This window comes from Nylanderia fulva, unplaced genomic scaffold, assembly GCF_048542155.1.
Source record: "Nylanderia fulva isolate GAGA-0341 unplaced genomic scaffold, ASM4854215v1 Scaffold48, whole genome shotgun sequence".
Lineage (NCBI taxonomy): Eukaryota > Metazoa > Arthropoda > Insecta > Hymenoptera > Formicidae > Nylanderia > Nylanderia fulva.
Genome location: NW_028190565.1, coordinates 685,521 through 695,592, shown reverse-complemented (window position 1 = coordinate 695,592; position 10,072 = coordinate 685,521). Strand labels below are relative to the sequence as shown.

The 10,072-nt window shown below is 34.0% G+C and overlaps 2 protein-coding genes across 4 annotated transcripts; both read right to left on the bottom strand.

Annotated features, from left to right (window-relative positions):
* Positions 1-93: 93 nt before the first annotated feature.
* Positions 94-1,632, bottom strand: Gas41 (YEATS domain-containing protein 4 Gas41). Its single transcript, XM_029312797.2, has 4 exons — positions 1,392-1,632; positions 999-1,280; positions 724-904; positions 94-632 (listed from the first exon to the last, which is right to left on the bottom strand). The coding sequence occupies exons 1-4, from the start codon at positions 1,437-1,439 to the stop codon at positions 460-462; spliced, it is 684 nt and encodes a 227-aa protein (XP_029168630.1). The 5' UTR covers positions 1,440-1,632; the 3' UTR covers positions 94-459.
* Positions 1,633-2,077: 445 nt separating this feature from the next.
* Pfrx (6-phosphofructo-2-kinase/fructose-2,6-biphosphatase) lies at positions 2,078-9,647 on the bottom strand. Of its 3 annotated transcripts, none has more exons than XM_029312716.2 (7): positions 9,397-9,645; positions 6,570-6,997; positions 6,078-6,449; positions 5,105-5,206; positions 4,793-5,027; positions 4,229-4,356; positions 2,078-3,160 (listed from the first exon to the last, which is right to left on the bottom strand). In XM_029312716.2, exons 1-7 carry the CDS (start codon positions 9,473-9,475, stop codon positions 3,104-3,106), a joined length of 1,401 nt encoding a protein of 466 aa, XP_029168549.1. In that variant the 5' UTR covers positions 9,476-9,645; the 3' UTR covers positions 2,078-3,103. The 3 variants fall into 3 exon arrangements, with proteins under 3 accessions (XP_029168549.1, XP_029168550.1, XP_029168551.1); XM_029312717.2 differs by lacking the exon at positions 2,078-3,160 and adding an exon at positions 3,305-4,032 and having other exon boundaries at positions 9,397-9,646; XM_029312718.2 differs by lacking the exon at positions 2,078-3,160 and adding an exon at positions 4,438-4,473 and having other exon boundaries at positions 4,295-4,356; positions 9,397-9,647.
* Positions 9,648-10,072: the final 425 nt, after the last annotated feature.

Below are 10,072 nucleotides of genomic sequence, written 5' to 3'. Positions count from 1 at the left end.
TATATGTGTGTATATACACATTTTTCATAGAACAATAGCATTGAAAAAACAGACTTAATTGAGAGGAAAATTAAGAGAGCTATTAAGATAAAATTTCTTATCTAAACAATTTGTTTCTTTTTATTAATACTGTAGATATACAGTGTAATAAAAACTTTTATTACATACTTTGATTTAACACAAAATGTATTCACGAATCATGAGTTTTGATTTGAAAGTCTATCAAATATAATCAGTAAATTGTTTCTATGATCTTACAATTTGCATGTGATTTTAAAAATACAATTAATTTAGTTGAATTAAAATTAAATTTACAGTTATAATTAAAAAATAAATTCTAATATATTAAAATATATATACACTTTATACAAATGTGGAATAAAGGAATTCTGTAAAATTTTGTATTCTTTGTGAATAATCAATGCGAATTGTTTGCTTGATTTTAATTTTGAAACGACATTAAGTCACAGATAAACTTCCACCGGCTTTGGAAATCTTTGAAATCTCTTCTTTGAATTTTGCAATAGTTTCTTTTGCCAATGTCAGTTTTTCCTTGAGATCTATCACTTCCAATCGTATCTTGTTGCGTGCCTCCAGAATGTCTTTCATTGTAGATTCTTTCTTCACTTCGACTGTAAAGAATGAAACAAATAAATTAAAATTATAATTAAATCAAAATGTAATATATTATAATTATTGGAGATAATATATCGTTATACAAACAGTCTGTATTATGTCGCCAAACACCAAGAGTCATAGGTCTACTGGAATTCAACAAATGTTGCATCAATGCTGTTGGATCTTGAAAGACTATTTCCTCGTAAAATTCAGAGACTAGACTCTCCTTCCCCAACTGTATCTCAGGTGTTGATTGGAACAATTTCAGCACATGATATATCGTTACCTAAAATTATAACATTTCCAATATAGTCAATGAAATAATAACAAAGTTTACAAGGTATATTTGTCTACAATCTTGTGGCAAGCTTGTCACTTACAGGACGTTCATTCGGATCATGAAAATAAATTTTAATGACTATCTCAAATTCTCCCCAGCCAGTTTCTGTCAATTCAAACGGTGGTTTGGTCACAATTCGATTAGGATTATTGTAACTCTCGTGCAGTTTAAAATGCACCTTCTTCACGTAAGCAGACATATCCTCATTGTGATACGGCTTAACATACACAGTCCATTGATGCGTATGACCATCTTCCTCCCTCTTTTTGTCAAAATAACGTGCGACATTACCATAAATTATAGGTTTGACAATAGTAACTCCCTGTTGACAAACAGCTGATGTTAAATTAAATTTTCTGATATTCTCAGTAAAAAATATATATATATATATATATTATAGGTTATGTCGCCCAAGTGTGTAAACATTTATTACCTTTACTCTACCGCCAGAATCCGGACCAAATTCATTTGTAGACGCCATTATGCTCGATTTGATATCGCATATTTCTGAAAGAAAAATTGATACTGAAGCATTTATAGCCTATTCAAACGGCACAACAGCATTTCATCTCTTCAAACTTCCTCAATTTTTGGAGCGCCATCTGACGGACGCCGAGAGTATTAGGAATCAATATGGCAGCAAAAAGCGCGGGAAAAATCGCTGTATTCAAAACTTAGAGCATATATACCTATATGTTCTAAGATTCAAAACTACTATATTCGAAAATGAAGTTCTTTTATGAGGAAAAAATTAGCATGTAAAAAATGTGTGAAGTATATAAAATGATTTATAAAAAGTAAAATCGAAAAAATCTAATATAAAAATATAAATTCGGGTATAAAGGACTAGTAAGGGCTAATAAACTAAAGAGTCCTTTTTATACCAAAATTTATATTTGTATATCAGTTTTTTTTTCAATTTTATTGTTCTAAAATAATTCCTATTTCTAATATATATTCTCTATTGTGCGCAGGGTTTAATTTAAATTACATTAATATTTATCATAATGTATATTTTAAGATATTCGTATATATACTTATATATAAAAATAAAACGTGCAATTATAATGGAACAGATACATGATCCGTTAAGTAAGTCGATTTAAATTAGTAGATGGATTGATAAAATTTTATTATTTATTATGCGTTTTTCATCGATCGAGAGATACATACGTATCGGCGTTAATCGAAATTGATAGCTATTTAATATACGAGAGATTGCGACGTATATATAGATATAATATTAGATAAAACAGACTGAGAATTGTACATGTTCGGTACAGCTTATTTGGATGTATTATCGCACAATCTATAACGTATTGTACTATATCTTGATGGTTTTTTTTCTTGTTACATAGTCGAGTATTATTATCAACGTCACAGAGTTTTGCGATATTTAGCTCGAATCGCTCTATGCATTATTCGACTGATCCGAAAACAATTCCAAAGAAATAATTCAAACAGTAATATATATATACGTGTATAAAAGCATATTTGTTTTCAGCTTCAAATTCATGAACAAGTGCTTTGAAGTATTTACCTGGCGCGAGAATAAGATAAACTATATGTATACTTGGAATTATATGTTTCGTGTGTGTTTATATTGTCACAATTGGATACTTGCTTCCCCAGCAAGAGGCAAATACTTCAAAGCAAGATCAAAGTTGGCTTACGCCTAATAATAACAGTTCAGAAAAAATTCAATATCCGAACTAATATCACTTAAGAGAGATGCACGTCTACAGGCGTACAATTACTTCTTCAAGCTTCTTCATCGACGATCTCCTCGATATCACATAACTTCTTGCTACTTACCTACAGACACGCGTCAATCAAAAAATATAAAAATCACAAAATACACGTGTACTCTCTTTATCTCTCTCCTTGTTCCGCAGAACCTTGCATCGTCACACAGAATCTTCCATCTGTGTCTGTTTCTTATAGAAGGGTACAATTGTCAGTTGCGGTGATTAGATGCGTCTCGTCTCTAGGTCGTCTGACACACATAGGAAGAAAGGATTTCGGATGTGCGTGCTGATTTTTGATAGGTGGCAGCCAGCTGCCGGAATCTATCTTCAGCGTATCCCAGTATATCAACATAGGTAGGAAATTGCTGCGCCATGCTTACACAAAAGCTTGTCGTTATCACGTGCGTAGTATATTCTCCTTTCCTCTGAATCGTTCCTCTAGATATCCTGGGATCTGAAAATTGAAAGTTCCACAACGGACAGTTTAGCTTTTATTATATCAATATATACGCCACAGAAAAGAAATCTGATCTATACATGCGTAGCGTAGAGGATATTTATCTTCTATCTCTGTGGATACACACATGTTTTAAGTATATAACTTTATAAAGATTTTATTGGCAAGCTGAAACAATTAGAATCACACTGGCTACAGTGTGTGCTTACAGCTGTAAACTTTGATCTTTAATAGATAACCCTTGTATCATGGAGTCATTATTATGTAATATCTTGCGCAAGTGTATTTAAAAATATTTCACGTTGTTTTAGAAATAAAAGTTTATTTTGTCTGCTTCATAGCGAATAAAACACCTTAGGAATATACTATTTAATTTTCATTGCAATTTGATCGTTTCTAATCAATTAAAATTGCACGTTTAACAGTTCCTGCATATAATTCTGCAATCATTACACAATGATAAGTATAAACTAAATCATTAATTACTGTATTGCTGTGAATGATTAAGCTTAATACATATAATGTTAGTACCATGATTTCGCAATATCGATATGCTTATGCTAGCCTGAAAAAATGGCATATAATTATAATTATAAAAAATGGCAGATAATTATAAATATAAAATATAAATATTTACCACTTCCTACTAAAAATATTGATTAAATAGTTGATTACAAACAATATTATTCACAATTTAAAAGACAATGTGTTTGTCTTACAAGTAGATGCTATATTTTAAAAATGCATGCGACGGATCTTTAATAAAAGCGATTTGTTTTTTGGATGAATGCAGATGAATCTAAAGTGAAGTTTAGATTAGACATAAGAAAATGGTCCATTTTCCACTACAGCTAACAGAATCAGGCACTCTGGGAACATTAAAACATATGCAATGCATAGGAATTAAAATCTTTTATTGATACAGAGTGTCAGAGAAAGAGAGAGAGATAGATAGATTAGCAAGCAAACAGGAGAAGGTATATTTGCTTCTGCTATCTCTTTCAGTAAATAAAGCGCGGGAGGAATGGGGCATAATTATTATGATTTTATCATAATTATTTCTACCTTTGGTTTCGGCCGATGAGTGTCCACAGCTTCAATCGGTAGTCGAATGTTCTCCACCTTACAACCATAAGCGACCGGTGTTAATTTCATGATGGTGTGCAAAGGCACCTCCAAATATGGCAACTCGTCTGAAATAGAAGTGAAATAATTTGATGACCGGTTATACAAAACGATCTCCTTTAAGAGTTAAATAAAAATATTCGAGATACCTTATATAAATAGGTTTCTCGAGAAAATCAATGTCCCTGTTAGAAAAACAAATCGTATAATGCTGATAATAGGATTTCGTGAACGAGAACAAACTACTTGACGACAATGATGAAACGAATAATTACGTCATTATAATCCGCTCTCGCATGCACGAGCGTTTATCATTTATTTTCCCCGACACGTTTCAATACGAAGGTCAAAAGTTGCGCGCAGCGTCTCGATATTTCATCTGCATCATATCTACATTCTCGGAAGCGAATGTTTATGAATCACACAGACGTTGGCGATTATTACTTGAATCGTTTTCCTCGAATAAACGATCGCAAGGACGAAAGTTGCATGAGATATACTGACCTGCGTTTTTGTCCAGGAAATAAGCGAGCAAACAGCGTAGAACGGCTTGATGACTTACGACCAAAACATTACCCTGACGTTCCAGTTCCATTATCACAGGCTCCAACCGCGCGACAAGATCCTCATAACTTTCCCCCCTCGGATATCGATATGAGAACTTGTTTTGATCTCTGGCGGCAAAATCGGTTGGATACTTCTCAGCGATTTCTTCGTAAGTCATTTCCTCGCAAATACCCTGAGATGATTCACAAAAAAATAACAATGATAAGAAAATTGATTAGAGCTAATCTCTTCGTTGCATTCTCGACTTACAGCGTCAATCTCGTTGAGAGCCTTCCACCTTTCTTGCGGTGCCTCTACGTCAGCCGCGGTCTGAATGGTCCTCTTCAGCCAACTAGTCCAGACTCTTAAACCCTATATATGCAAACACACGAGTGACATTTGGATGATGCATGTATTTGAGCGTGAAATATGTATTGCTTATGTAACAAATTGCAATTTTCCCAAGTCATGTATCTTTGTATTGTTACAAAACCTGGTACAGCTTGAAAATGACGATCAGAGTACAAAGTTTTTCGTGCGACATAAGAAGATTATGATTAGTTACAATGTCTATTGTAACATTAATAAATTAATAAGATATATATATATTAAAAAGCTTTCAGAAGGTGAAATATGTATTGCTTATATAACAAATTGTAGTTTTCCTAAGTAATGTATCTTTGTACTGTATTGCAAAGCTTGGTACAACTTGAAACGACGATGAGCAGAGTACAAAGTTTTGCGCGACATAAAAAGAATATAATTATAGGATGTATTTACACAGTATAACATTAATAAATTAATAAAATATATATTGAAGAGTTTACAGAAAGTGAAAGATGTATTGCTTGTGTAACAAATTGCAATTTTTCTAAGTCATGTATCTTTGTATTGTTACAAAACCTGGTACAGCTTGAAAATGACGATCAGAGTACAAAGTTTCGCGCGACATAAAAGAATATGATTAAATGATGTCTTTACACAATATAACATTAATAAAAAATAAAATATATATTGAAGAGTTTACAAGATGTAAAATATGTATTGCTTGTGTAACAAATTGTAGTTTTCCTAAGTGATGTATCTTTGTACTGTATTGCAAAACTTGGTAAAACTTGGAAATGACGATCAGAATACAAATTTTCGCACAATGTAAGAAAATATGATTGTAGAATTGATTTACACGGTACATAATATTAATAAACGAATAAGATATATACCGAAGAGTTTGCAGAAAGATTACCTGTATGTTCTGACCGGCGATGTACTCTGCCAATGACTTGCCGTATTCGTGTCCCCGCTCGGTCAAGTCCGAATCGCCGCCTATCCTGCCCTCGAGGTTCATCAGGCTCTCACCGTGCCTGGTCAAGTAAATGGTGCGTGGCACAATATGAATGTTCATAAGATAGTAAACTATTCTACTTTGTATATGGCCTTCGTGCTTATGGACCAGCACCTTCTCGCCGGTGTTGTATATTTTCATGAACGACAAGTCGGTCTCGAGTTCCTCGTCCAACGCCTGATACCGCTCCTGGTAATGCTCGATTCGCAGCATAAAATCCGCGAGGACGTCCTCCTTCTTCATGTTCTGGTAATCCGGACTGCTGACCTTCACCTGAAACGCGATGGAACAAAATTGTGATACGATGTTTCGATTCTGTCAGGTGTCTTACATCATCTGAACTAGATTTATGAAATTTTTACAGCAATTAGCGGCGCTAAAACTTCCACATACTTCCATAATGTTCTGCTCGACTATCTCCGGATCGTTGCATACCGACTCGACGAAGAAAAGCTTGAAGCCCATCTTGTTGACAACGATATCGCGTATAAGCTGACGTCTTTCGACAGTTGAATTGGTAGCGTCGAAGACAGCCACCTCGCCGTCGCCGTTTTCCAGCCACTGGCAGACATCGTTCAAAGCGTCTTTAGCACACTGTGTCCGTATCGCCATGGCTTTTATATTATCGGGACGGAAAAAATCGTGGCACCGATAGGCCGAAGTAGCGTGCCGCCTGTATTCGCCCAGGTTGAAGACTTTCGTGTTGATGCCAATCCAGTTGAGGTATCGGCACAGTTTCTTGGATATGTACGTCTTGCCACGTGCCGGCAAACCCACCATCGCGATCACGTGAGGCTTGTTCACGAAATTCGCACGTTCACCTGAAAAGATAAAATAATGAAGAAAAAACCCTGAAGATAAAATAGTGAAGAGAAAATATTAAAAACTAAATAATTAAGAAAATAAATATTAGATAAAATATTGAAAAAAAAAATCCTGAAGACAAAATATTGGAAATTAGAAGAAAACAAAGGAAATATATTTTTAAAAAATAATGAAGAACAAAAATTAAAGACAAAATATGTGAAGAAAAAATCCTGAAGACAAAATATTGGAAATTAGAAGAAAATAAAGGAAATATATTTTCAAAAAATAATAAAGAACAAAAATTAAAGACAAAATATTGAAGAAAAAATAATAAAAACAAAGTAATAAAGAAAAAATACTGAAGACAAAATATATTGAAAAGAATATTAACACAGAATAAGTCGTAGTAATGATATATGTTATATGTATTACGTGTTCTTTAATCGATGGAACGTTTCGAAGTGAATTGAATGCACTATTTTTTTAAATGTCAATTTGCAAATATCGTAATAATTCTTCACAATGTAGCAAATTATTTTGCAATTATAACGTAATCGATATGTTATTTCGCGAACTATACACAGTTTAATGTTCAATGCTGCTTCTTATCTATACGCGAACGTATAAAATTAAGACAAAGACATATATGTGTGTGTGCATTTGTATTTTAAATTTCATTAAAGATCATCGTCGTTACATCACGCTATAAATGGCTTAAATGTGTGACGATTCTTATATAAACTCTCTTACGAAACTGGATCTAATCATCTATAACAATTGGAATCTCGAAAAAATCGTTCTCATTCCATTTTACACCTTTCGCGCGATAATTATACCTACGTATTGTTTTATGTATTTCATTCGAAAACTATTTTTATTCATTTTAATCTCGTATTTTCGTGAAAAAGAAAAGGTCGCTTCGAGATATATTTCGATAACGATAAGATATTCTAAAATTCGTCTTAAGTGCTTTTTCGCCCGCATTATCTCTTTCAAAAAGATGATGATAATAATTTATTAAAAAAAAAAAATATTTTAAAAATATTAAAGAATGGCTAAAAAATAAAATCATGGTTGTCGAGGACAATCTAACCAGACATAATCATAATCACATGCAAATGCATCATGTTTCCGTATTTTTTCAGTCTGAAGCTAAGATGAGATGAAGCGATAATAACTGATTTTAAGCAACCTATATAATCTTATCGGTTCGGAATGCGTCGCTCTAACGATATTCTTTTTTCACCGGCTCTTTTACATACATTTTTTTCCAAACAATTTTGTCTAATGGGACATTATCTCTCCCGGAACAATTTAGTTAACTCTATCTAATAATTTCCTTAAACGCGATAATATATATAAGTATATATATATATATATACCGGTATTTAAAATATTTTATCATTTGCATATTAATGCGACAGAAACTTGATGCTGGCTCTCTGTCAGCCTACTCAGAAATGAAACAAGATTCTTTTTATTAAACGACTATTGAAGGTTATTGGTGGAACAAGAGGAGATAATTATCGCGCGCGTCAAGTCTGTTTTATGTTTTGCGATTTAAAGTTTTTTCCTTCGGAAGGATAGCGACTGAAACAAATATCTTTATTATTTTATTATCTCTTTCGTTTTTTTTTTTTAAGATAATATTTCAAATAAGTAAATAATAATGTATAATAAATAAATTTTTTCAAGATAAGATTTCAAATATTTGTATCGAGACGTTACAAAGTAGAAAATAAAAACCGAGGAAGGAGAATAATTGAAGAAAAGAGCGGATGAAGAGAAAAATTGAAAAGGTCGATAGCGAATCGGAAGGATAGCGACTGAAACAAATATCTTTATTATTTTATCTTTTTCGTTTTTTTTTTTTAAGATAATATTTCAAATAAGTAAATAATAATGTATAATAAATAAATTTTTTCAAGATAAAATTTCAAATATTTGTATCGAGACGTTACAAAGTAGAAAATAAAAACCAAGGAAGGAGAATAATTGAAGAAAAGAGCGGATGAAGAGAAAAATTGAAAGGTCGATCGATCTTCGAATTCTGATTTTCGCTGATAGGGCTGGAGATATACGCAAAGATAAATTTCTTGATAAGACTAAATAAGATTCGTGTTTATCGGTGGCGCGAAAAGGGACCGGACATGCGCTTCCGGTTCGCAAGGAAGTTTTCGCAGACGAGACGTATATCGCGCGAGGTGCGCGTAATTAATCGTCTCGGGGAGAAGACACCCGGTACATTGACCGCGAGATCGAAGACCTTGAACTTCCTCCGAAACTGCAAGCCACGAGTGCTCACGTTCGTCGCACGTGTTTCGATCGCGCGAGTGCCGAAGGACGGAGGGAGAAGAGAGAGAAAACTCGGGAGATTCGCACTTATTTCGAGAAGACTCGAAATATACGTTACCTCGTATCGGGAACGGCTTCGTCTGGATGGTGTCCGACGTCGGCGGCGTGTAATGCATCTCGATTTTGGAATCGGTCATTCTACGCGGGATGCTCCGTCACAATTGATGCGGCCGCTCGAGCGAGGAAGAGAGAGAAAGAGAGAAAGACGGAACGCCAGAGACTCGCGTGCGCCCATGAACGAATCGCACGGACCGTGTCGACGTACTGGACGAGGAGCACGAACGACGCACGGCGGCCGCCGCCACCACCGCCGCCGCCGCGGAACGTCACACCATACGTCACCGCCTATCGGAGCGCCGGAGCGAATAGTGGGGGAGGTTCCGCGGCCTGGGCCGCTTGAAGTGGCGACGCAGCGCGCCACTGCGCATCACGTGATTCCGGACTCGACCAGTCGCGGCGCGGGATCTCATTCTCTCGCGAAAGCGGCTCGTTCGATGTACAAATATATGTTATTGACAAGATTGGTCTGTCAAATTTTTTTTATTTATTTTATTTATATTTACATATATTTACTTATATAATTTTATATATTTTTAATTTATAATATAATTTATAATATAATCTATAGAATATAATTTATAATATAATTTATAATATAATTTATATAATATAATTTATAATATAATTTATAATATAATTTATAATAATTTATAATATAATCTATATTATTTATA

What these genes read in the sequence shown, in the direction of transcription:
- Gas41 (XM_029312797.2), bottom strand. Translation starts at nt 1,439, where the DNA reads ATGGCGTCTACAAATGAATTTGGTCCGGATTCTGGCGGTAGAGTAAAG. An exon ending in ATTCTGGCGGTAGAGTAAAG is followed by an intron (nt 1,281 to 1,391) that starts GTAATAAATGTT and finishes GTTTGTCAACAG; the next exon opens with GGAGTTACTATTGTCAAACC. An exon ending in TTGGCGACATAATACAGACT is followed by an intron (nt 633 to 723) that starts GTTTGTATAACG and finishes CATTCTTTACAG; the next exon opens with TCGAAGTGAAGAAAGAATCT.
- Pfrx (XM_029312716.2), bottom strand. Translation starts at nt 9,475, where the DNA reads ATGACCGATTCCAAAATCGAGATGCATTACACGCCGCCGACGTCGGAC. An exon ending in TCGAGCAGAACATTATGGAA is followed by an intron (nt 6,450 to 6,569) that starts GTATGTGGAAGT and finishes ATCGCGTTTCAG; the next exon opens with GTGAAGGTCAGCAGTCCGGA. An exon ending in TTTCCTGGACAAAAACGCAG is followed by an intron (nt 4,357 to 4,792) that starts GTCAGTATATCT and finishes CTTCTATTTCAG; the next exon opens with ACGAGTTGCCATATTTGGAG.